The sequence below is a fragment of the Numida meleagris genome, chromosome 9, assembly GCF_002078875.1.
Source record: "Numida meleagris isolate 19003 breed g44 Domestic line chromosome 9, NumMel1.0, whole genome shotgun sequence".
In the NCBI taxonomy this organism is placed as follows: Eukaryota; Metazoa; Chordata; class Aves; order Galliformes; family Numididae; genus Numida; species Numida meleagris.
The window spans coordinates 1,383,497-1,409,953 of record NC_034417.1 but is presented as its reverse complement, the minus strand read 5'-3'; the positions used below and the strand labels follow the sequence as shown (position 1 = coordinate 1,409,953).

General features: G+C 44.1%; 3 protein-coding genes across 11 annotated transcripts in view; 2 read left to right on the top strand and 1 right to left on the bottom strand.

The window, feature by feature from the left end:
* NPTN (neuroplastin) overlaps positions 1 to 19,991 on the top strand; it is a 57,585-nt gene extending 37,594 nt beyond the window's left edge. For 5 of the 7 annotated variants that reach the window (XM_021407860.1, XM_021407861.1, XM_021407863.1 and 2 more), the window contains exons 6-8: positions 6,765 to 6,786; positions 7,266 to 7,339; positions 7,756 to 9,206. In XM_021407860.1, coding sequence (XP_021263535.1) covers positions 6,765 to 6,786; positions 7,266 to 7,326 — 83 coding nt within the window. In that variant the 3' untranslated portion in view covers positions 7,327 to 7,339; positions 7,756 to 9,206. Of the gene's footprint in view, positions 1 to 6,764; positions 6,787 to 7,265; positions 7,340 to 7,755; positions 9,207 to 9,273; positions 10,898 to 18,729 lie in introns of those variants that run through there. The other 2 variants (XR_002442006.1, XR_002442005.1) reach the window with 2 other exon arrangements.
* REC114 (REC114 meiotic recombination protein) lies at positions 8,832 to 26,429 on the bottom strand. Of its 2 annotated transcripts, none has more exons than XM_021407865.1 (6): positions 26,028 to 26,429; positions 24,846 to 24,935; positions 15,306 to 15,389; positions 11,338 to 11,535; positions 10,305 to 10,373; positions 8,832 to 9,075 (listed from the first exon to the last, which is right to left on the bottom strand). In XM_021407865.1, exons 1-6 carry the CDS (start codon positions 26,412 to 26,414, stop codon positions 8,914 to 8,916), a joined length of 990 nt encoding a protein of 329 aa, XP_021263540.1. In that variant the 5' UTR covers positions 26,415 to 26,429; the 3' UTR covers positions 8,832 to 8,913. The 2 variants fall into 2 exon arrangements, with proteins under 2 accessions (XP_021263540.1, XP_021263541.1); XM_021407866.1 differs by having other exon boundaries at positions 11,338 to 11,532.
* Positions 9,293 to 26,457, top strand: part of HCN4 (hyperpolarization activated cyclic nucleotide gated potassium channel 4) — a 164,673-nt gene continuing 147,508 nt past the window's right edge. The window contains exons 1-2 of one of the 2 annotated variants that reach the window (XM_021407851.1): positions 10,796 to 10,897; positions 13,632 to 13,717. The gene's annotated coding sequence lies outside the window, so the exon portion shown is untranslated. Of the gene's footprint in view, positions 9,425 to 10,795; positions 10,898 to 13,631; positions 13,718 to 26,457 lie in introns of those variants that run through there. The other variant, XM_021407853.1, reaches the window with a different exon arrangement.

The following is a 26,457-nucleotide window of genomic DNA, read 5'->3' as shown; positions in this document are numbered from 1 at the left end:
CCGAAATATCGATCTGCTTGTCGAGCTTGGGAAAAACAACATCACTGTTCCCAAGTTGTGTTTTAGCGAATGGAACAAGAAATCTTACAAATAATAAGTGCTCATACCTTGGCTGAGGCTTGGATCACCTCCATAGCAGATAAAAACGTTCTTAAATAGTGCATACCTAGAGGAAAGTAGCTTTTGATCTTAACCACCTTGGTGGCATCTACTAACTTCTTACAGAGCATGCATTGAGACTGTTCCCAGGTGTGTAGCCAGCAACATTTAAACCATGTAGTGCATGTACCTGTGCTACTAACAGCTTTGTGGTTGCTGAGGGGGTTTCTGTGGCCAGCAGTCTGTCCTCAAAGCGGCTCTCAGCCAGCCCAGAAAACTTGACGTGTATTTGAAAGAAGCATTTAAATGCCCTCTTGGGATTCTCTCCTCTTGCTCTACCATTGTGGCCTGACTTTGGTGTCAGGATGGCCGGGGAGAATGTTGCCTCATTTTTTGGTGCCTGTTGATAGTTCCCTGCATTTCTCAAACTGTCGCTTGGAGAAGTTTCACTAGGACTGAAACAAAGCATCGACAACTGTAAATTAACATGGAAATCCTTACTGTAAGCACCATAAACTGGACTTAATCCAGTATAAATTGGCTTTGACTCTACCAGATTGCAACACAATGAGCGTGTTAGGGCAGTTAAGCTTCACTAAGAGGTGAAGCATGCATCGGGGTTCGCTACGGACTTGGTTCCGTGGCTGAAGTTTTCCTGGCTGGCCTGGCTGCTCTCCGGACGCCTGAAGAGTCCCGGGCTCATCATCTCTGATGGAGGTGTCCCAGATGATGGGCCAGGTAACTGAGGTCACTGACTTTGCTTGCTCAGTTGGCTGTTAATTGAAAGGCAGCTCAGCTGGAGTCCTGGAGAGTGATGAAGCTCTGGGGTGCCCATCTGTTTTCTCTGCCCACTTTCTTGGAGGACAAAATTCAGTGCACACAGTCTGTGTGTTAGGTTTTCTTGGATGGAGAGAGAAAATCAGCATAAAATCTCAAATAAAAAGTTATCTTGAGTCCTGTATTCCCTTCAACGTGTTTGAAGCATTCTGTGATAACTGGTGGGAAACACCCTAGAAGCCACCGCGTTTTAAGACTGCCTGTGTGAGAAATCATTGATAGTCAGCTGATTTCCACACTTCAGGAATAACCTAAGTAAAACACTCATGTCACTTACTTTAAATACATTGTTACGAAATGCCAAAGTTAATGTTTGAATGCGGTGGTGCTGTCTGGAATTTGAACTCAGTGTTTCCAAAGCAGTATGTCTGCCTCTGCGTGCTGCAGGGAGCTGTGGCTGTAGCCAAGGAGCAGCCTAAGAGGTGCCTAACAGAGTATGAATTAGATGCTTGTCTGAACGTCACATTACATAGTATAAATATAATTTGGCAGCTGCTGTGGTCTCTTTTCCTTTTTCTCAGATTCCAAATGTTATTTCTCCCTGGAAAGGGGATGTCTCCTGTGTCCAGCTGGGCTTTTCACTGAGAGAATCCTCTGATTCGGCTCCCTTCTTCTCCTTCTGCAGCAGTGACTTATTCAGAGCACTCTAAGAGTATCTTAAGAAGTTAGTTTCGGAGAAAAGCAGTCATGGTGAATGTAATACATTCCTCTGAAAAAGGGAAAACAAAAGCAGATCTGAACGATGCACCCCAAAAGACCTTGGGTAACTGATGCTGAGCAGAAGCGCCCGGTTCTTGGTGGGGGATGTGGCTGCTTGGAGAATAACGTTATCTCTGTCCCAGAAGATGCTTGGGGTGCTTTCCAGAGCTCTTGGGAACTCTACCTACCCAGCCCAAGCAGAATCAGCGGAATTAATTCCGTCATCACTGTGTTCCGCGGGCTGAAAGTTACCTGTTGCCATGTGCCGTCACCACCTCCCTCATGTGGGTGCAGTGCTGGGCACCTGGTGACACCCAGGGCACTTCTCAGCTTACAGCTCAGCTGCAGGGTGACGCCACTCAGGTTTCAGAGCAGTGCAGAAGCCGCTGTCTCCATCACAAGCACTGCCATGCCCCAGGAGCAAGGGCAGCCTTTAACTTTGGCATTTCCTGACTGCAGTTTTTGCATGAACCTTGCTTTTTGTGTTTGGTTTAATGGCTTTTCATGACACAGAACAGGGCTGCTCAGTAGCTCCTTTGCTGATACTTCCTCCTTCACATAATTCCGATGTCTGTTTCTTTGGATGCTGCTGCGCAGCAGGAAAAGGAAGTTCTGCACCCGTGACTTGCGTGTGGTGCAGATGGCACTAGGGGGTGCCCAAGGCAGCTCCGTGCTCACCTGCCTGCAGACTGGGGGCTTTCCTGTCCTCGTGGGAGGAGGGGTGTCTGCAGTGAGCATCTCGCATTCAAATTATGTGCTGCAAGGAGGAATGGATGAGAGATTGCGCTTGAATTTCTGCCTCACTTAAGAACGAAGGTTTTGACTTGCTTTGCACGAGGCAAAGCAACACGGACCGTTTCTGGAGAGCAGCTAGGTTTGGTACCATTGAGGGGGGGGGGGGGTGACGTGCAGCTTCCAGGGGCTTTTGGTGCTGAGAGCTGCATGACCGTGGCATGCCGAGGCCAGAGGTGCTGGCATTCACTGCATGCACATGGGGACCATGCACAGCGGGGACCGTTCCAGCAGGGGACTGCTGATGCATTTTGCTCAGCTTGCAAGTTGCTTGGACTATTTTGGCAACAAAAGGGAGCAAATAGCTTGTTCTTCCTCTGTGGTATAGCGTAAGCTGCTTTATTTTGGTTGATGTAGTGATCAGCCAATGTGACCTCAATGTAGTGCATCAAACTTTCCTAAAGAAAGTGCTTTTTCTTGTTGTGGTTGGATCAAATTAGCCTACAATTAGCAAAGATGCTGTTTTAAAGGGTGTGTTCTGGGGTAAGTAGAAAGTAAAAACTCCTTGGCTACATTCCCCTGTAGGAATGTAAACAGTTTTTACTTGGAAATGCATACTCTGCATACTCCTTAGTCCAAAGCCATAAGATACCTGGGTTACAATACATGCTTTTCCATTCCTCCCTTCACATTTGCCAGCTCGATGCAAAGACTTCTCATAAATGCATTTCTGCTCTGGCTGTGCAGAAGTTCCATCCACATCCCCACATTCTTTCTAATACTCATTTTTTTTTTCTTGACTTTCCCTGTTCCTGCTATTACTGTAAGTAATTGAAAGAACAAACTGTTTTCACTTACGCAGTTTACCTTGTAACAAGTTAATTTTTGTTTTTGCCTGTTACCCACACCTTTCTCTCCCACACTTAAAGTTCGCCAGGGGAGAAAACAATCAGGCACACTGCAAGGCTGTAGCTATAAACCATACCTAAAAGCAAGCACTGTTGTATTGTAGCAGTAATCAGAGAACGTGGCTTCCATGGGCCTTGGTACTGATTTGTTAGCTGCTGCTATAGGAGCAGAATTCCTCAAGTTTGATGTAAGTAACCTTGGCCAGAGAGTCGCCTTTGCCTTCTGCTTCATTCCATCTCAGAGCAACTGCTATACCTTTATTGGCTTGTTCTATGGAGCAAGATGGGTGCCTCCGTTCACCACATCTGCCCCCTCTATCCAACACTCTTGTAATTAATGAAGCAAAAGATAAGCTCGTTAATCCAAACCTGATATGCAGGTCTTTCTGTGAACTTGGACAAACCCATCCAAATTCTTACAAATGTCCCTCTTAAAAGTTGTCAAAGCACGGCCCAATTTCCTCTTCCAGAAAGCAAAATCTTTAGCTGGTTTAAATATAAAAATTCCCCAGCAACCTCTGTAGTACTTGTAGTAAATTGCATTGCAAGCTCTAGACGTCGTAGTGTAATGCACGGCGGAAGCAGCCACAGCTATTGGCTCCTCCTTAGCAGCACTTGAGCAGGAATTGAACACGGCTGTGTGCTTCAATAATGCTGCAGCTCGTGGTTGGCGAGGTGGGTCTGGGTGTTGTGCCTGTGTGAGGAGCATAGCAAAGGGTGGCCCTGTACAACATGGGGGCCCTTCTCAGCCCGGGGGTTGTGTTCCAGGCAGTTCATACAAGTGGGGGCTACAGCTCATCTGTTTGAAGATCTCTGTAGAGCTGTAACATCCTGAAATCTTGCCTGGAAGGATTGGTTATGCTCTATATGCGATGCGCTAAAGATAGTAGCAATTCTTCCAGTTCAGAAATCTGCTATTTCAGGGCAACACTAAGCAGATAATCGCTATACCTACCTTAAGCTTTATTATGTAAACAGTGATCTGTTGGACTCTGCAGATCCCCTCCCCAACTGAAAAGCCAATTCCTGACAAATGACGGGGGCTTGGTTTGGTCAGCTGTGAACTGACTGCTTCACCTGGCAGCATTTCAGGAGCCCCGCAGCTGCGGGGTGGAATGAAGCAGCACACTGGAGGCATGTTCTTGATGGCCAAGCGTTGTAAATGCTACTGGGTTAGAGACATCGGGTACTAGGGCAGGCCTTCTGGCATAAAGGTTTTGAGTTATATTGATATTTGTCGGTTACTATGACTTCTTTTTTTTTTTTTCCCCCTTCAATTGCATCATACCCTTAAAAAATGGTGGTAAGTGAGAGATCTGCATGCTTTGGAGTTTGTTTAATCTCCGCTTCAGTCTATACAATGCACAAATCATAATGTTAACACTTTTTCTTACAACTTCTTCATTCACATTCACAACTAATTTGGATTTCAGTTTGCTGTTTTTAATCTCTTTTATTTAACCTGATTTTGTACTTATTTTTCCTGTTGTTCTGTTGCCCCCTGATTTCGCTCAGGTTTCGGTCTCTGTCTGTACTGTACTAGGGATGCTTTTTCAGCAGTGATATGGATGACCGGGGTAGTGTAACTAACGCATAGATAAGTTTTCCTCGGTCACATGTAGGTGATAGAAGGGAATGGGGCACGTGGTGGCCTTACACATAACCATAAGTATCCTCATGAGCATTTTGCTGGGTCTTTGTTAGGGAAATGCTTTGCTGGCAGCCTTTATAAATGTGAATTATTTCTTGAACACGCCATCTGAAATATCCTCACCAAGAAGATGAAATGGTTTTGTTCATAGCGAGAGAGAACTTGTATCCTAACGTGGCAGCTTGCTATCACTGAAGTTCAGCAAAACAAACTCTCAAAGATGTCACTTAGGCTTGTAGAAAGCTGAGTTGAGGGGCTGAAGGCCGGCAGGCAGCGGTAGCGCTCCGGCATGGGCTGGGGGCAAAGGGCTCGCTGTCTGTGCCTGGCTCCCCGCACCGGCCTGCTTCAGAATCTTTTGTGAATCAAAAGATGTTGGTGAAAGGAGCCTCTAGATTGACTCTGCTGTGCTTTGTGTTCCAGTACCTGATGTGTCTCTGTATATCTCCACTGTATATACAATAGCACATTGATGTCTGGTCGTCCTTACTAGTCCTAGTTCTCTCTGTATCTTGTCCGATAGTGTACTGTTGCTGGTAATGGACCTCTGTGGACACTGGTGTGTCGCTAGTATGTTCTTTTTGGCTGTAAAGCTCTTGGTTTGTGGTTAGTTCCTTATTTTTGTTGAAATATTTTTTTGTTCTGGTCACTGTCCGTGCTAGCAGTGGCTTTGCCTATCCGTTGCCTTGAAGGTACAGGTGGAGTAATGTCCCGCTTGACAGACATTACTCCTGGCGTGTGCTCATGCGGATGCCCACACTGTTCAGACTGTAACTTCCATAACTGCTTCATGTGCACCAAGCCCCTTGTGGAATCCTGCTGAGAGTTTCTAAAGGCTTCAGTGAAAAATCCTCCCGGCAGGAGGCGACTGCGGGATGCTAAAACAGCAGGTGGTGAATTGGTGCCCCAAAACGTACTTCTGCAGGAGCGTTACCCTAACTTTCTGGATTTACTTTGTACCGCTGTTTAAATGCACTTCTGTCTTCTGTACTGCAGACTGGGGGAAAAATAAGGTCTCTTTTAATTTGAATAATGTTCAATTGGCCACGAAAGAGCTAATGCCAAACATCGGCAGGCATTTGTTTGTCCAATTCTTAGAAGAGAGTGTTTTCCTCTGGCCTCTCACCAGGAGGCTCAGGCAGAACAAGGCTGTCAGTCTCCTCTAGCTGAAGCCTGTGTCTGGAGGTGTCGCAGCGCCAGGCTTTGTCCTGGCGGTGAGAACTGCGCTCTTGAGACACGCACGCGATGCGTGCTGCTATCCGAGGGCTGCATTGGATACTTGAATCGAGTTCCAAACCTTCAGTCTCCTCCTAACCTGGTCTGCTCCAATTAGATACTGAGGAAAATGGGAAACGAAAAGGTTGTGTCATCCATGGTGGAAGATGAGCATATGGCATATATACCCTGTTGTGTATATGCAAATACCTAATTGCCTGCAGTTGAAGGATGGCTTAAAAAATGAATCCCAGAAAACAAACAGCAGGATTTTACAACTGAAATGTTGGTTTGTCTTCTCATCTATTTTTATAAGATTGAACCACTGGAACTTGGGGACAAGATGAGTCTGACCATGTTGCAACAATCTGTCCGCTACAGTTGCAGTTCTTCATGACCAGCATTCAAAGTGTTAACTAAAACCATTGAAGCGACATACCTGCCATTAAAACTTGAGTCCTGAGAATAACTCCATGAATCTTTGCACTACCGAGCGGAATGGCCTTTAATGCTGTAGATAGATCACTTTGTTTTTTGCAGTTCAGCTGGCGTGCGGTACAAACACTGACTCTCTGTTCTTTCCTTCTTTTGTCTTCCCCTGGATTGCACCTGAACTCTTGCTGCAGATGATGAACCAGCTGGGCCAATGTAAGTGTGCTTTAAGGCAAAGACATTACTGGGAGGTGTTCTGCGGGTTATGGCAGTCTGCAGTGCTTAAAAGACATGTTCTGGGTGATGCAAAGCTCTAATATGGATCAGCATGCCCCATGTTATATTTTGAGTAAAAGCAGGCGTAATCCTCGTTCTTTGAAGCCTCAGCATTGATCTCTGGCCTGTTTTGTGGCCAACGGAGGAAAAAGTGCTGGGGGAAGGGGCACAAAAAAGCCATGTAAACTGGGCATGGATCGCTGGTTCTTGGGAATGGTTGCTGCTGGGTTTGTTAGGTAGCGGTGCAGTAAAGAAAACTGCAGTCTGCCAGGGCCTTACCCGACAAAGCAAATATCATTTGAAGGAGTTGGGGTGAAGGAAGAATGAAATGCCGGCGAACTGAGCATGTACAAGCTTTCCTAGGCCTGTGGTTGGTGTTGGTCAATCATTTTTCTTTTGTGTGTGCTCTCTTTCCCCAGGAAAACCAATTCTACAAACAATCATAAAGATAAAAACTTACGCCAGAGAAACACAAATTAAAAATGCTTATCATGTAAGTATGACTTGCACACATCTCAGAAACGCGCAGACTAAAGTCCTCCTTTTTCTGTCATGGTTTGGATGTGTAAACTTAACTGGTTCCATGTGCTAAAGTTACCTCCGCTCAGAGGATGGCGCGCGCCTTCCTGGCACACTTAGAGCGCTGGGGGGTATTGAAGATTTTTGCCATGATATGTAGGTGGTTTAATGATTCATAGCTCCCTAGCTCTACGTAATCACTACCATCACAAATAAAAAGAACTCCCCTAATTCCTTCTTAAAGTCTGGAAGCTAACCTTGGTTGGAAAGCCTCTATCTCCATTTAAGACCGCGTTGGATGTTACGCGCTTTGTTGACGTACTGTTGTGGCATGCGATGTTGGAAATGCTGCCAGGCATTGACTAGCACCTTTTCTCATTTCTTTTTTAGAGCTTTAAGTTTCTGAGAGACTGATGGCAATATGACCTGCTAAATTTAAGGGTTGGAACTCTTGGTTCTAGAACTCCAGTTCTGTCTGATTTTTCTTTTTTTTTTTTTTGTTTTCCTTTTCAAGTGAGCAACAATATGACTGTCTAAAGCATGCCTTATTTAGCCTCTCCTGCAAGGATGACCTAGTCAGATAAACTTTAATACTGCTTCAGTGTAGAAGGTGTAAACTATTTTGGGCTTGATGTGCTGTGAATGTTGCTTTTTTTTTTTCTCCTTACTATATTTAAACATTAGAAGTAGTAAGTCGGATCACGCATGCGCCATTTTTTACTTACCGTAGCTGTTCAATTGGCGAAGCTCTAAAACGCACTGCTGCCATCTAGTGATACTTTTTGTAAAGTACGGCGAGACTTACAGATATATACAGTATATATTTATATTTGGGGGGGAGGAGAAAAACCAAAATCCAGTAATCGTGTTTCATTTTGAAGCTGCTGATGTTCATTCCTTACTGTATGTCTGAAAGATGAGAGGATGATGCTGTTCTGGGACGTAGAGAAGGAGTTCTAAGTTGAAATGTATCTTAAGGGCTTAACCTATATAGAGAGACTTGGGTGTCCTGCGGTCGGACGTCAAAAGCCGGAACAGTTGGACGAGGTGGTGGTGAAATGCAGTTGAAACAAAAACAAAACTTCAGTTTATAAATATATATATATGATTGCTTTTTAAGTGATTTTTTTTTTTTTTGTTAACTCATGTAAATTCTCAAATCCTTTTGCACTGACGTGTTCAACATATTCTTGTACATTCAATTCAGGCAAACTTTTATAATTTTTTTTGTTTAAATGAAATGTTACAGCATGGTGATATTCTATGCAACTAGTTATCTTTAGTTTGACACTGTAATTTCTCATGATTTAAAGATTGTAGAAATAGACCTAACAGGGTTTTCATGATGTGCGTAACTGTAGATGCATGAACTTGTGTTCTGTGTATTTGTTGAAGTGCAATGATGTATAAAAAAAAAAAAAAAAGTGGATTCACCTGTTTTTAAAAATAAAACACTGACAAAAACATGCGAGACTTCCACATATTTAATGGCATTGACGCTTGTGTGCCCTGGAGCGGGCGTTGCAGCGGCCACGAGTTTCATGCGGCTCAGCCTTCCGTGAGCTTTTTCAGTTCCTTCTCCACATCCTCCACGAAGGCTGGGAAGTGCTGGTCCATCAGGCATAAGCGGATGAAGGGTCCCAGCTCCTGCGCGCTCCACACCGAATGCTGGTACACCAGGGGCAGCTCCAACTTCTGTTTCAGCACAGACTGCAAAGGAACAGCCAAGGTGTTGCACTGATCTCGTACATACAAGGTAGCGCCACGTGGGTTTTGTAACGATGCAGCTACGTCAGATTTTTCCTTTGGCATTTAATAAAGATGCATCTGCCTTGTTATTACGCCGTTTGAATACTTTCAATCCTATATGACTTATGTACGGAACGCCTCTCTCCTACCTAACTTCAGTTCCAGCAGAGCTGCCTGCGCGGGAGTTACATCAGAAGTGTCAGTTTCCTGGGTAACGTGATTTGCAGTGAACGCGTTCTGTGAGAGAGAAATGGTCCCGTGCAAAGAGTGTGCGCTGCTGCGAGGCGCACAGAGGCAGCTGGAGGTGAAGGTGAGTGGTCACCGTGGTACGGAGGGGTCTGTCTTTGGGTTAAAGCACTTCAGGTGCCCAGCGTGGCCTCTTCCAATGCTCTGTCACAAGAGCAAGGCTGAAGCATGCCTCCTGTGGGCAGCTCAGAACTGCTGTTAGCTCCTCTAGCTCCCGCTGCTTGAAGCTGGAACAGCATGAGGGCAGGCAGACTGCTTATGCTGATGTCTGGTACAGCTGTGTCTGCATGCACTGAAACAGATGCCTCCTATTTTTAGTAATGGTAGTGGTTCACACGAAGTCTTCCTGCTCATGTTGTTGTCTTTAAAAATGTTTTTTTTTAAAAAAAAAACATTGCTAGAGAGAATGTCTAAGACTAAAGCTCCTGCTCCCTTCTGGAGGTGGTGGAAATGGAGAAATGCAACTCAAAAGCATTCGGAGCAGCAGCAGGATGGGTATGTCTCCAAAGCTGAACTGGGGAAAGAAGCTTAGCCCTGAACAAGCTTTATAATTCCAGGGCATGGGAAATCCCAGCTCACATCACAGCTGCGTTAAGCTGAGTAAAAAGTGTAGAGGGGCAAGTAGTGGATGATGTGTACAGCTGTTGAGGAGCCTTGGTGGAAGAGAATTTGCTAGTAACTCGAGGGAGAGATGAATTAAAGCACGTGGCAAATGAAGGCCTTCCTAGCAGAAAGCTTTGCTCAGAAGCAGGGATCATGCACCCACCTTATACATGGACTGAAGAATGGGAATTCTTAGTTTTTGTTGGTGCAGATAGTAGCCCTGGTAGCATCCTGATGTTTAATGAAGACACTTAACAGATGTTTACAGCATATGAGATAGCTTTCTCTGCACCTGAGATTCACGTATAGGATCCAAATTACATTTTTTTTTTCCTTCTTACCTGTGCTAGCTGCTTTGTAGATCTTCTTTCTCCAAAGTTCATGCAGGAATCTGGCAGAGGCTCATCTGGCTAGAAAACATTAAATGCAAATAAGGGCTTGTTCCCAAGAAGAGTGGGTAATGTGCAGGATTAGAGATAACGGGAAGTAAAAAGGCATCTCTTTTTATGGAACCTGAAAGCACATCTGTTAAAGTCTTTAAAAATGAAAGACAGGGAATAATAGGCCTGTAGTTAAACTGTCATATCTAAACCAAGGTAACTTTTAAGCTACTTGCTGGAAGTAACTGTAAAGAAATGCCATGATGCTCCCCAGGAGCGTGCTCTTTTAACTTCCCATGGGTTACACCCCTGAAAAGATGGTTCAGGGTGTCAGTTCTGTTCTGGAGTGAGGCTTCCAGTGACTTGTGGAGTGGTACTGCTAGTAAGACAGATGTTCAACAGTATTCTGCTGTTAAATACTTGATGTAATCTCTATTCTTTTTACTCATTAGGAAATGAGTGAAAGCCAAAGTACAGATAAATCTGCTTGAAAACAAGCAGTAAATCTTGAAATCAGGTTTTGAAGGTTTCCTGAACATCTTTCTGCTAACAGTGTAAGTAAACCAGCAATATATTTAACTCCCCTCCTCCAGTTTTCTCTACCAAATATTGTTGCCACTGTCCAGTAGTGTAAGACTTTTCCTGGATTTTCTTGAAAATGATGTAGCTGAAAAGTTTGGTGTACCCTGAAATCCCTTCTAAATGCATCAGATTAGCTAAAATGGATACAACAGCCGTATTTACAGTTACTAAAACTGCAAAAATGGAGTAGGTAAACACAGAAAAGAGAATGTAAGTCATGGTTGCTGAAATGGCTCTGACCGTTTTTTGTCAGCAGTACAATTCAGCTGAAAAGCTGCAAGCTGGTTCCCAACTTGAAGAGCTAGAAGCAATTTTTCAGCACTGTTCTGTTCACCTTTTTCAGCCACATTAGGAAAGCAGGAACATGACAGCCAGCTTCTGTCGTGCTGCCTCCCGGAATGGCTCTACTTACCACACATAGTCCTGATGTGTTATTTCGTTCAGCATCCTCCACTTGGCTGAGACTGTAACAGAGGTTCTGGCTTTGTTCATCAGCGACTTGAACCGGCACATACTCAGTGAGTTTCTGGACGCAGCTGCAGCAGTGTTCCTGCGTCTGCTCTTTTGAATCTCCACCAAACTGAACTCGAAACATGCGGCATTCATTCTGCTGAAAAATTCAGGGAGAAATTAATTTAACTGTTCATCCATCCACTCAACATATTTTGATCTAATTAAACTCCTATTAGATATAGTTAGATAGAAGCTGATTAATTCTTGGATCGCTGCTCCATCTTAAAGAGAAAGAAACAAGTTTTCCCTGCTGTATTTTTATTATCCCGGCAGCTGAACAAGAACATAATCCCCAGTTTGAAAGCCAGCAAAAATAAATGAGAGAAAATGGCTAGCAAGCCGGGTCACCTATCAACTAATTAAAGGTCTAGCCAAGTGAACAAGCATTGCCACCACTGATACTGTGACAGCAGTGAGATTTAAGTTCATGTTGTTGCTGGAAATAGTATCCTATAAGGATGCACTAGCTCTGCCCAGTTACTGGCAACAAAAAATGGGATACCAAAGCAAGCACAAGTCATCTAGCATCTAAGCTAAGAGTTCTGGGAATTGTACCACCTAGGATTTATGTCACTGCATCAGACCCAGCCTTACCCACCCAGCAAGCCCGTGCATGGCTAAATACACAAATTCAGTGCAGCGTTCCAGTTGAATGCTGTTCCTTGAGCCAAGTTAATGCAGATAAGGAGTGAAAGACACTGGAATGCTTCAGGAGAAGTACTGCGCAAATGGAAAGTTACTCTGTAACCTCTCCCTGAAATCAGTCCTTGGAAACTTTCATGCTGAGGAACAGCCTCTGTGTGCTGCTGTAACAGCGATGCTGGCTGGCGTTCAGACTGGCTGACTGCAGCTGTCCTTCACACAACATGGCAGGCACACACAGACTCATGGCCTTCCTGTTTAGTAAAGTGGAGTATTACTTCAAGTAGTAAAAATAAAGCAAGCAGCTGGGCAAAACAGTGTAAGCTGTCATGCTGAACAATATCTTTTTAAATTCATGAAGAGCCTGTCAGGCACAGTAGCTGTCTTAAGCACGTTCAGCTCATACAAGGCTGACAGATTCTGAATGCACTTGTTTGCAGATTGTTTTTCTGGGACTTAGTTTGATCTTGAAATTATAAAATATAGTTAAGGTAGCAGGAAAAGAGCAGGTTTTCTCTAGACTGATACAGCTTATGTGAGCCTTCAGCTTTCTGAGATTTCAAGTTACATTTCCTCTCATTAATGAAGGAGTCATCTGAGTCAAGGCAACGTAACTGGGACCTGACCTGCGGGTATATGCGAGGAAGGTCAGTTCTCATTACCATGAGAAAACAGTAACTTGTATCTTAATCTGAATTCTTTTTGGAGACTTTAAAACAATACAGTCCCCAGGTTATAAGCAGTAGACTTTGTGAACTTAACCTTTTTTTCCCTTTATGGAAAGATGCAAGCATGCACCTGATATGTTCATAATTACATACGCATACGAATAGATACGTATTCCACGGAATAAGGTTCCCAGTGGTACATTGGAGATTCAGCAGTGATCCATGAAAGCTATTTTCTTTGCATATTTTGAATATAAGTATGTTAAGTTTCTCAGTGTGTAGTTCAGAAACAGAGCTGGCCAGCTTAGAGTCCACAGTGCCCTACTAGGAAAGTGTTTTGGAACAAACAAGTGAGTCTCACTGCAAACATAGTATTACTGACTTTGAAAAGCCAGCGTGTGAATGTTCACGTAGTTTCTTCTACGTGCATAATCCCAGCAATGTACCTCTGCAGTTTTTTTTTTGACATGGAATACTCTATGGCTGCAAAGCGGTAATGTGCAGCAAAGAAAGCACATAAAGAGAACAACGGAAAGCAATAAAAGAGAGAAATCAGACTGAAATAGAGGAGCACAAGGCGAGTCAGAAATAACAATGCAGTACTTAGTTGCACGTGCCCCGTAGTTGTTTTGTGCCCTCAAATACAGGAGGTGGTGTTCAAAAACACTGCTTGCTTTCACTGCTTAGGAAGTGTGCAAGAGGAAGGCTTCTGCTTCCTCTTGCACAATTCTTGTCCTGATTTAGGTCTTCTGGGGCTAACCCTCCACACACGGTGTGGCTGCCCTGCTATATTTGTGTTACGTGGTTTTTTTAACATGTTTTTGAACAATAGCACAGAATATACACTGTATGTACACTGACAGCATTCATGGGTTTGTTTCAGCTCCAATTTAGGATACAAACTTGAGAAACTGTATGACAGGACCACTGCAGTACCGTTAAATCCACTTTAAGTCATGAGAATTTATGGTAAGTAAACATCCAGATGCAGTGCATTCATTTCAGACCTCGTTTCCTGAAAGCTTTCCCTTGGAGCTTTGTTAAAGCCTCCCAGTCACAGCGTTGTTGGTTTTGTTTCTTGTGAGATGCGGCCGAGTCCCTTAATGCTGTGCCGAGGAGCTGGTTTTGTTAGCTGTGAAGGAAATTGATGATCTACTGACTCATCAGAGCTAATTACTCTGCAACAGCCCAACAATATTCTGCGATACTCTACATTTCATAACAAAAATATGCCGAAAATCAGACAGTAAAGGTGTTTTGGTGACAGGCAAACACAACCCGTGAATTTAAAACAGTTGAAGATACCTATTTTTGCATTTCCTCGGGCCACCATTTGTCTAGGCTTATCCTGAAACAAGGAGAGCCCTTATATTTGCACGGTGTTATTCCTCACACCCGCTTTTAGCTTGCAGTTAGCAAGGCATCCCTCTCCGCAAACAATGCTGTTTGGTTTGTAACTTCCCATGAAAAAGACAGTTGTGCATTTGTCAGAAAGGATGTCAGGTAAAAGATCCAAAGAGAAGTAAACAGCACTTTTTAGTTTTCAGCTACCCTGGATATTACTGTTTGGAATTACAGTTACCCGCTGCGCACCTCCTGTAGGAGTTCCTGTCGGGGGCAATGCCAGATCAACTTAGAGTGTTTGAGATGTTTCCATGCCTTAATAGTTCTGTGAACTGTGCCAGGAGTTCGTACTGGTCTCTCACAGCCACTGAATGAGGGGCTTCTCTCTTTCCAGAACTCCTGTTTCTAACCTAAAGGTGAATTCCCTTGTCAAGTAGAGAGTTAAACTGAAGGAGTTGTTTGGGCTGAAATGACGAAGAGCAGAAAGTATCAGGGGAGAAGGGAGAGGTATTCTCACTACCAAACAGGTTTGGTTTCTGAAAGAGCTGCTGTGTGCTCAGCACAGATGAGGAAGGGGTGTTCTGGGAAGGTTCTAGGAACCAGGAAAAATGAGATCTGTACACAAGTTGGTAACAAGTCTCACGTCATTACTTCAAGTCTGACCAACCCCTTTTCATGAAGAAGACAGAGTAACCTAGGTCCCTTCCAATCGCTTCCATACCAGCTGTGAGTGGCCAGCCTGGCACTACTATTTGTAGCCAGAAAAAGGCCGAGTTGCTTGTTTGGATATCCGTGTGCCATATGAAGTGTGGCTGATAGGAAGCAGGCTTCTGTTTGTGCGAGGATCGCTTCATCTTTTTAACTGTTAGCGGCACAGCTTTCCCAGTGTGGGCTGCTTCAGGCTTTGATGTTCAGGCTGGCAAATGGATTCCAAAAGAAATATGGGCCTAGCTGTCTGAGCAGCTAATTCTGAGAGCAGGCTAAACACCTCAAGGAGCAGCAGTTACTAAAGACATGGACTTGATTCAATCCAGGTTTGTTTCATACCTAAAGTAAAGCAACAGAAAAGGAGAAAGAAAAAAATGCCACCGCCTTTAATTTATATACACAATTTACATGATGTCAGATTTTCTGGTTCAATTCATCCAGCATTAAGAAACGTCATCCAGACAGAACTGAGATAGCCATTAGAAATGGTGAAAGTAGCTCCTACCTTTGACTGAGCATGAAGCAGCAGGCAGTCTGCTCGTCTTACGATTCTTAACCACTTCTGGGAATCAATCAATGAAAAGCCCTCCTGAAACAAAGCAGAGCACAAACTACTTGTGCAGTAAACTTACAGCACTCCAAAGTACACGCTCAAACAATGTGATACAGTCTAATCCCTAATGAAGATGACTGTTGTCTCAGTATGGGCATTTTTGTATCTATCAAACAATTGCCAATAAGTAATTTCTACCACGCTGAATTAAATTGGAATCGGTAGCTCCAGTAGCAGCTGTCATGGTGCATTCTAATTTCCATATGTATTTAGCGTGCACGTTATGAAAGTGACCTTGAAGTGCTCAATGAGCCAGCCAGAGCACAGCTTCCAACTCTCCTCCCAGATCCTGTGAAGTTGCTGGAGAAGGCAGCAGAGGGCAGGCAACCCCGGATAATGGGACTGCGTGCGTTACCCGCGGCCCAGGCAGGCATTTCTCCAGATGGAATCCAGGTGGACAAGCAGCAGCTTGGACAACTTGGTGTCTTTATACTCCAGTTCCATTCACTGTCCGTCTCTTCAAACGTGACAGACTGCTCAGCAGCGCAAGGACTTATTTCCCTCATTTCAAGCTGTAGAAGTTGAGTATGTTTCATAGTGAAGGGAATCTCTGTACCTTCTCAAAACACACAGCTCGATTCTGAGTTAAGCTCGCTCTGGTTAAGCAGCCGGGCTGAGTCCTGGACAACCAAACCACCCAGGAAATAACGTGAGCTGGAGCAGGACTGCTTCCCACCCACTGCCAAGTCCCCCAGGGCCTTTGGAGAAACAATTGTGATACCCACCCTTTTACTAGGCCACTTTCTTGACTTGCAACCACTCCTGCTTGCTCCGTCCATGTCAGACCCTTCTGCTTTAGATGCACACGATCTGTGTGTGTTTACACGTGGCTGTTCCCATAGTAAACCTATTTTTATAGCATTTTTCCTTTCTCTGTAAGACGTAGGTAGAACAAATGCTTTCTCCTTAAAATAATCACCATTTTCATAGAGATCATAAAAGGCAGCTCATGTTTAACTTTCCTACCAATTACTTCACTGATGTTTCCCAGGTTGTCTTTTGTTTATGTGCCCTGTTTCTGAGGTAAAGCAAGCTGGAAAAATAAATAGCATTTACCATTATTTACGTGCACCTAATTATTGAACTCCAAACCCCAAAACTTAATTAACTGAAATTGAATTTTCTTCGAGTTTAATTAACTAAATGAAGAACAAAACAGAAAGCGCTTCCTTCCCTCTTGCACATCTGGATGACTGTATATTGCCAAGCAGAAAAAAACTAAAAATGGTTAAAGCAAATAGGAAAATTCAGTGCGTGACTTGAGCAGTACAACAGAGCAGATTTGGTGCAGGCAAGCTAACTGCAAAAGGAGAGGGAACGTTTTGGACAAACTCAGTTTCCCAGGGCTACTCAGAGTGGACTCCATCATTAAATCCCTTACATCGGTAATTGGATCAGCTTTAAATCTGCTCTCAACATGTGGACGGACAAATGCTACCAGCTCCTCCATGATGCCATCCCCATGCTGCTACACGTACACGGAGCAAAGCAGCTGTGGCCACGTTCCCCTCGGGCAGGCAACACCAATACCTGCTTTGCATTCAGAGTGGAGAACGGCTGAGCACGGCGTGAGCAAAGACAGATGGCAGCAGGAGATTAACTGGGAACTGAGACAGAAAGGCGACGTAAAATTGGGCAGGAACAAAAGACTTCAATGTTTGCAGTTTGAAGATACAAGTGGCAGTAATTTGCTAAGTTTGATGATTAGTTTTCAATCATGCATACGCTCCTTAATGTCATTCTCCAGAGTCATGCTTCTACGAACGCTGCATTCAGAGAAAACAATTTCATGCATCTCTGACAAAAATCTAAGTCCCTCCGAGGGAGGATCCTGAGAAAAAACAAACGACAGCAGAAAACAAAGCAGGACATTTCCCAAGTATTTCAGGAACAGGACAACGCACGACCACACCTCCCACCAGATTTACACCCACGTAATCCTGTCATTAACTGGACTTTTGTTCTGGTTTTACACTTCAGCATTCAAGAAGTTGCAGGATAATGAGGCCCTTGTTCCGTGTTGCAAGGTATTCCTTCCTCTTATGAATTCTTCCATTATTCTATCATCTAAAAACCCCAGAGTGCTAAGCAGCATATGAACACAGCTAGAAAATGGCTAATTCTATACAAAAAATATTTTCTTCATTAATGACTATGAAATAAAATTTGAATTCCAACCTAAAGCCAGAAGGTGTGAACATTAAACTCTGAACGTAATTCCATTCCAACCCTCATTATTATCTTCAGACTAACACACGCAGAAGTGGAATTGCAGAATCTGAAGACGCCTTCCTTACTTTTATATCTGTCTCAGCGATCTAAATACTGCCACAGCGTCTCTGGGGAGCTGAATGCACAGCAGAAGCCACGTGCTTTGTAGGCTGTAACGCAGAGCTTCGTTCATGTAAGCGTCAGCTGGCCCAGCCATATCTTCAGAATACAGGATAGGAAGTGGAAAGGGGAAAAGGCCAGAAAGTCATGGCAGACAGACTGCAAGCTAAGGAGGAATAAAAGGATGTTAAGCTCTCTTATCTCTCTGCTGCAATTTCTTCATTCCCCAGTCTCTTAGAAATCTGATTTTAAATGTTGCTGTTAGGCTTTGATTCTGGAGAACTATCAGAGGGTTTTCTCTCTGGAGCAGGAAAGCCAAACCAAGTATCAGCTGCAGGACACGCCCCTGACACAGCCATGCATGGGGACTCGCTGAGCCATGACCGTCCCTTGCCAAAGCGCTGGGTGCAGGAGCGCTCGCTGCCAGCTCCCACAGACAGAAGTACTGCAGCCCCTGAAGGAGCAAACAGCAAAACAAAACCCTTAACTCAGGACAAACCTGAATATTTTTTTAAGTAAGAATCTGAAAAAGAGATATATTTTTTTAAACTACGCTTTTAAACAATGGCAACTGACCCAGAGAGGTGAATGGTATGCTCAGGAGATGAGCTGCCTGCAGCTCTTGAAGGCATCCCATCAGTAAGTCATATGAAGAAATTTCTTCATTATGTCCTGACACTTTGCTAAATCAATACTTTATGCTGATACATTGAACTAAGCTAAAATTTAAGTTTGCTACCTCAGTTTCAGGTCCTCCAAAGAGAGCACCAAGAACATCAGGATGTCTGCTAAACACTGGCCTAATTCATGAGGTTAGAATCTACTGTACCCTAGGAACTGTTAACTTAAGTCAGGAGGAGACATGGGGGGCACTAAGGACATTTAACCTACAGTTCCAAAGATCAGGTCGCAAATCAATTACTCTGGATTCATTTTATCCTATTAAATAAGCCCTCGTCACAGTTTCAATTTGTTTCATTTGTAGGGTACTAAGAATTCTAGCACTGGAATTAATTGCATCCAATAAAACACTGAAGTAAAATGTTCACGATGTGCTGATTTGAAGGAAGGAAAGGAAATAAAGTATACAACTGTGCAGTGTACCCCGAACATGATGTGTCCTCAGAGCATGGCCAGAAACTGCCGCAGAGGCTGTGGAGGTATTCCTGTTAAAATTCCATTACCTACAGTATGCAGGAATGAGATTTTCCTACCCTAAGATACACCATCTGTTAGGCAACGCTGCAAAAACAGGTCCTATAAATATGTTATACTATTTAATTCCAAATGAAATACTGAAAATCAAGAACAATCAAAAATCAAGAACAGAAATCATATACATTAGATGTGATGGATCTTTATCTTCCAGGCTCCCAAGGTCCATTTACCCTGCTCTCCTTCCCAGCTGGTTGATCACAGGTACTCGTTTCTGGCTGTGTCATTATAGAATGTTTAAAATGGCCTTTAAAGCATTCCTGTTCCTCAAGAGTTTACCCATTCAAGTAAATAATTCTGTTTCTTTGGGCAGCTGATGGAAACACTGGACTCGTACACAATCACTTCTTCCAGCAGCACGGACTTGCTTTGATCATCAAGTCTGGAGCACTTCTAGGTACCGTAATCATGTCAAAACAGCAGCACCTGTGAGCACAGCACGAGGAGCGTGCTGCTCTGCCTGCTCTGAAAGTGCTCAGACTCAGTGCCCGCTCTGCAGGGTTCTCTATGGCAAGAAAACAGTATTTCAAATTGCATTAGTGAAAAGACTAACAGAAAAGAATTCATTAAATACTTCACTATTTTGTGACTCATTAAAATAATTTTTCAAGGCTACTGTACGTATCGAAGTTGTTGTATGTGAACATTTTGTAGCATTTATAAATGTTCTTCTCACAGATCGCAGCACAGTCATAGTGTCACTTGGCTCTAAAAAGCTACTTTTTTTTTCAGAAAAGATTTCTCCTGCTTTAAGAAAACAGGACTGCAAGGATACACAACTACGAGCACTTAAGAGAAAATATGTTGATATGAAGTCAGGAACGCCTGAGTGTTGGATCAGCTTCATTCAGCCATTAATGAAACACAGATTTCCATTTCTGAGCTGTTTTTCACCTCAGTTTTGTGCAAATGGAGATGTAGTGTTTTCCATAGATGGACCTAATCAGCACCGAGTCCAATGAACACCAGCATTTACTGCAGGAGAATGAAAAAAGAGAATTTCTATATGAAATACAAAGTCTGAAGCTAACACTTTTCAGTATGAAACTGATTTTTTTTTCTGGACCTTTAAAAGGATCCGCCCACGATATTATTAGTGTAACTGAGAACTTGCTGGCAGCTGAAAAGGCTCATTTTGGCTTTATAAAACGTACACACCACTGAAGAACAGATGTACTCTGACTTTTCCTCAAGAAAGCAGAAGGTACAAAACAGAATAGTACGAATGCATTACCACACCAATTTTAGTATATTCCAATTTTACCCTAGAAGAGGCGAGAATGCATCATACTACAGTACTGCCCATTTAAACATATTCCATGAATAATTTTTCTTTGTCACAATGTTTGATAAAAACTGGATTGAAGGCCGACCTCGCTGCGGCCTACAGCTTCCTCGCGAGGGGAGGCGGGCGCTCCTCTGCTCTCTGTGGTGTCCAATGACAGAACCCAGGGGAACACACGGGGCTGTGTGTGGGAGGTGAGGCTGGCGATGAGGAGAAGGTTCTTCACTGGGGGGGGGGGTCAGGCACTGGAACGAGCTCCCCAGGGCAGTGGGCATGGCACCAAACTGCTGGAGCATCTGGACAAGTCTCAGACACGGGGTCTGATTTTTGGGCGGCCCTGTGCAGAGCCAGGGGTTGGGCTCAATGATGCTTACGGGTCCCTTCCAACTCAGGATATCCTATGATTCTTTTTTAACCTATTACTTAGGTTCATGCTGAAATTCTTGGAGTTGGGCAAGGGTTCACTTACTGCTGCAATTAGAAAATAAAATAAATAAATTGGGAACATTCGGCATGTAATGAATTCTTGAATTTAGATAGGGATTCCATTCATTCTTGGATTACTGCTAGAGGGAAAATAATCCCTTTGTAATCCAGCCACAGAAATTTTACAAAAATACAAAATAGTTATTCAAGCTGAGAAGGAAACGGTCTGTGTGACAACAGAACTACTGCCAGAATAACTTCCTTCAGTTGTCTTTGAAATAAGTAGCGGCTGAGATGAGGCACTGCACTTGAGGAACCACTTGTTTGTGTCAGATGGCAATTTCTGTAATCATACACTGCCTGATTGCTTAATGCTGTCCAATGACAAACATACCCACTCTTCAGAAAGGTTCTACAGTCCTAAAAAAGGTGGCTTATCTGTCAACAGCGAAGGCCTCCAAAAAGTCCAAGCAGAGGGGAAATTGGAGAGTAGTGCTTGTGACAGGTTGGTGGCTGGTTTATTTGGGTTGTAGCACGCTACAGCAGATTTCTGGTATTCAAATCCACGTAAAACATCCAGTAGTTCTTGAACTAAATGTCACATCTCTACTGTATATTAAGCCAGAACAACTGTGTTTAAGTAAGGAACACCGTTCTTATGAGAAGATCTTTTCTATCATTCCTTAATGCCTGTAAAGGGTGAAGAGCCTACACGGTCCACCCTAAAGACAGGAAGGTCACCTTCAGTCTTCCCTGGGTGTTGCAGCCAGTGGGACTGCTGTGAAAGCCGTGCTTGGTCACCTCACATAATGGGCAATACACTTTCCAGCAACAGTGTTTGATAGGGCTTGCACACAGATCTTGGGCCTCACTGTGTTCCTATGCAGAGGATCAGACATAAAGCTACAATAACCGTCATCCAGTTCCCTCAAAGTCAGGCACCTGTAGTACATCAAAAGGTCTGAAAAGTAGGGATTAGAAGATGGATCAGAAGACTTAATATCAACAATTTTTAAAGGATGTAGTTACTACAAAGCAAGAAATGGTTCTTTAAGGACAAGGGGGAATGATTTCAAAATAAAAGAGGAGAGATTTAGATTGGATATAAGGTTTTGGTTTTATTTTTACACTAAGGGCAGCGAGGCACTGGCACAGGTTGCCCAGAGAGTCAGTGGTGCCCCGTCCCTGCAGACACCAAGGTCAGGGTGGGGGGGCTCTGAGCACCCAGTGGAGCTGTGGGTGCCCCTGCTCATTACAGGGGGTTGGACCAGACTTTTATGGGTGAGTTCCAACTCAAACGATTCTATAATTTACATCAGAGGGAATTTCAGAGCAAGCAAGGCAGCATATATGTGTTGCAGAACACCTTGCCCTTGAAAAGGAAATACTCAGTAGCCCATGGGAGCAAGTAGAAATGAACAGACACCTTAAAAACCTGAGCTGAGTACTTTCCACAATTGCAGCACTCCATCAAACTTGATATGCTCCCTCTGGAGCAGAAACTTGTGAATTTCACATTATCCTGTGTGACAAAATGTCCATTATAATGGAACCCCAGTGAGATGTGGTCTGTGACAGATTCAAAAGAGATCTATGTATTTAGTCGTGCAAAGCCTGTTTGAATATTGTGACAGGTTTCTGACAGCTCCTGGGAACCGGAGACTACAGGGAGATAGCACCCATGAGATTAGCCACTTCTACAGTCTGCTTATTTCTACAGCAACAACAGAGACCACACGACACGGCAATTTTCTTTTTACACGGCATCTCAACAAGGTCTCTGCAGACTCTCACCAGTGGCCTGTGCAGTTCCAGCTTGAGTGATACTGAAATGTGTGCAACTCGAAGAAAACTGTTCAGAGATTCAGTTATAGTCACGTATACTTTTATATCAATGCTGTTATCAGCTTCTGGACAACAGCATCGCTGCCTGTGCTGTTTCAGCATGATCCCAGTTGCATCATTCTGGTTGATGACAGTAACTGTTTTACTAAAAAGATTCCACAGACTGGTCTTCAAAGCCTGAAAGGATACCTCTGGATTGGGATTGTCCTAGGCGCAGGAATTTTACCACAGCACATCAGTCTTGCATGGCACTGGGGAAAGGGACACCTTTCTGGGAGGGCACATGCTTAAGGAACAAGTCCAAGCAGCCAGATGTGCTGGACCAAATCACTTGTGAACAGCAAACTTAACAGAGTGCTGTAGATGCCCACCTGTGTTCAGAGGATAGCTGCTAGGTTTTTCAGCAAGTAGTATATTTGCTTAAGAGGAAACTTTGGGAGGACTGCTCCAATCTCTGACCTCTTGCAGATAGAGATAAATAGTCATAGGGCACGTTGCAGCAATGCAGTTAACACTAGTTTAGTTCTATACGCACAGAATGTCTACAACACAATCCCAATTATGTGTTCTAGGAGATGTGCATCCAAAGGAATGGACAGTCAGGTTTTTAAATGCATACAATACCAATTTTGTACGCCTTGTCTCACCCAGTGTTTCTTAGAAGCTACAACAGATCTGAGGGCTGTCCTCAGACATTCTGAATTTGCTATTTCAAGCAAGGCAGCTGCCTTCACTAGCCACTGAGCTTGAGAGCTGTGAGAAAGCGTTCTTCTCAGCCTAGACTCTACAGCGCTTTTCTTCCTGCGTGCATCCCTGACGACAGCACGCTTTATCTGCATGTTCCTATTTGTCACACACCAGCTTTGCCAGGTGTAGTCTTCAGAGGGCTCCAGCTCTTGTCCACGCTTTTCTTCTTTCCATAGTTACTACAGCAGCCTTTCAGCTAGGCTGTATATTGTTATTTTAAGGACATTGTACAAAGAAATTCAAGTCTGTTAGTAAACAAGGTACTAGAACGATACCAGTCCCAAGTGAGGGGCATTCTGCACTGACCCATTCCCCACAGAATTTGCCAATTCTTATTTCAGTTGCCTCTGTTTTAACTATCTATACATTCAATTACTCCATCTCCTTTTCTTATTCATAGAATCCTAGAATACCCAAGTTGGAAGGGACCTATAAGGATCACCGAGTCCAACTCCTGGCCCCACACAACTTCAACTCACAACTGCTGAAATATCTTCCATTTTCCATTTTTACCTTGTCCAAAAACATTCAGTGTGTCCTTCCCAAATACATAATCCAAACGCCATGTCTGGCACAAGGAGCATCCAGACAGCTCTGTTAGCTCACTCATCACCTGTTCGATACAGTTAACACACTCAAAGGATATCTGGAATTTTCTACACTGAATCTTGGAATCTACATGGGGCTCTCCCTCTATGCTTTTATTCTGTAAGTTTAAGACTTCTTAAGAGGCAGAGCAAAAACTAATTTATAAACTTATACATACTCACTTACACACTCTATTTTAAAAAATATCTATTTAGTAGTGCAGCATTTTCCACTGGTTTGCCATAACCTTCTAGTATTTATTTTTATCAGCCGATTCCTACTTGCTGTCATCACACATCACTGATGTTCTGCACTGCAGAGTGGATCCCACCTTCCAGCGCAGGCCTCTCTGCCGTGGGGAATGGAGTAATCTTAGCATCAAACCAATTCCTTCTAGGTGAGGTGTTTAATGATATCCTCACTGTTAGCAAGCAGTCCTTCTGAAGCACAGGGTACAGCAGAATCGACTGACACAACTCTGAAATTGTTATTTTGCCTCCAAGAGGAATGTAAGAGGGATGTTAGGCTACCCAACACCAAAAACAAACAAAAACATGCCACGTGATAAACCAAATTATCAACACCAAAATACTAACAGGTGATTGGCAAGAAACTAGCTGGATCATATGGCAAATCTTCCAAGGAGTTATATTTTTATCCATTCTTAATGGTGTATTCTCTCTGTTTTTCTTAGGCTGAAGAATGAGATTGCAAAAAAAAGTAGCAGTATCATCTATCAAACTCTGCAGCACTATTGTCTTAATCTAGATTTGTAGAACCACAGAAGAAATGCTGCTCCTCCATATGAAATAATACTTTTAGTATTACTCTGATAAGCAAAAAGAGAAAACACCATGTGGTAATTTCCATGAATACAATAAAATTGCCGGTTTCATAGGGAGAGAACATGAAACCGAGAGGGGAAAAATAAGTCAGTATTGATACTAACATGAAAGGAGAAATGTTCTTTATGCACAAGAAACAAAACAACTTACCAGCACCGTTCTTCCTTGGGAAATAAAGAAATGGCCAGAAACAACGATGGTAAGGACAAGATGACCAGACTCCTCGTTTGATTCAAAAACCTTTAGAAAGATTGACAAAGTAAAGACACAGCCTTTTGAGTGCAGAATAAGACGGTTCCAAGTGCAAAAGGAAAGGTTTCAGGAGTCAGTGCCAGCAGTCAGGGGTCCAGGCAGCAGTACTGCTGGCTCCACCAGCAGCCACATTTGGGAAAGGTTTGCTCATTGCTTTAGAAGAAAACAGGTGAGCTCTTCTGATTCAATCTATGGCTTTTAATACGATTTTGAAGGAAGAGGGAAAAAGTGGTCCACTCATATATTAATGCGTTATATTATTAATTCAGGAAGCAAAATCTCAATTCCTGCGTTAGCTTTGCTACCTGCAGGCTGAAGTCACCCAAGCCACATCTCTGCTCCAGAGCAGGAGAAAGCTTGATAGTGGAGCATTTTTTAATCTTCAACTGTGTCACATTTAATAATTGATTAAAATAACAATTACTTTGATTAAAATAACAAGTTACTGAGACCAAAAGGCATTCCATGTTGGGGATTATAGCTACAAATGGTGACTGGGGGCCAGCACTTCTCTTAGAAGGAAAGGCCAAGACACTTGGAACTGCTGAGCTTGGAGAAGGCTAGAGGGGGATCTGATCTGTGCTTAGGAATACCTAAAGGGCAGGAGTCAAGTGGACGGGGCCAGGCTCTTTTTGGTGGTGCACAATGACAGGACAGGGGGCAGCGATCACAAACGGGAACATTGGAAGTTTCATAAGAACACAAGGAAAGAGTTCTTGGAGTGTGACAGAGCACTGGCACAGGCTGTCCAGAGAGGAGGTGGATCTCTTTCTCTAGAAATGTTCAAAACCCACCTGGATGCATTCCTGTGTAACACACTCCAGGGAACCTACTTTAGCAGAGGGCTGGACTGGATGATGTCCAGAGCTCCCTCCCAACCCCCACTGCAGCACATGAAGGGGCACAGATGGAAGGGATAGGGAGAATCTGACAGCACCTGAGGCCCAAGGGTGGCTCTGGGCCTTAAGGCTCACAGCAGGCACCTGCAGTACTGCCCTGCTGTCACTGCTTTTTGCATAGACACCCTCGTAACCCCTCAGGACCCAGAGACAGCAGCACCGAGGCTGTCGGAGAGCGCACCCACAGGCCGGCCCCACACAGCGGAACGGAGCACAGACCACAGCCCGCCTGCGGGGCGGCCTCCCCCACACCGTCACCTTCCAGGAGTTGCCGCTTCGCTCCCCGTCGTCGCTGTCCGTCGGGGGCAGGAAGCGGGCGTAGCGCTTCAGGGGCCACGTCGTGGCGCTGGCGAGGAGGGAGGTGCTGCCGGCGCCGCTCGGCTGCTCCGTCGTTCCGGAGGAGGCCTGGTCCGCCTCGGAGCGGCGGCGCGAGCAACCCCTGCGTGCTGCCATGCTGTGTGAGAGAACACGAACGACCCACCAGAACAGGAGGTGGCGGGCAATGAGTCAGGGGCCGCGCGGGAAGCAGGAGCCAATAGGAGAGAAGAAAGAGCGCGCGACGGGACATCTTCACCAATCAGCGCGCAGCGCAGAAACGAGAGCCAATCCGG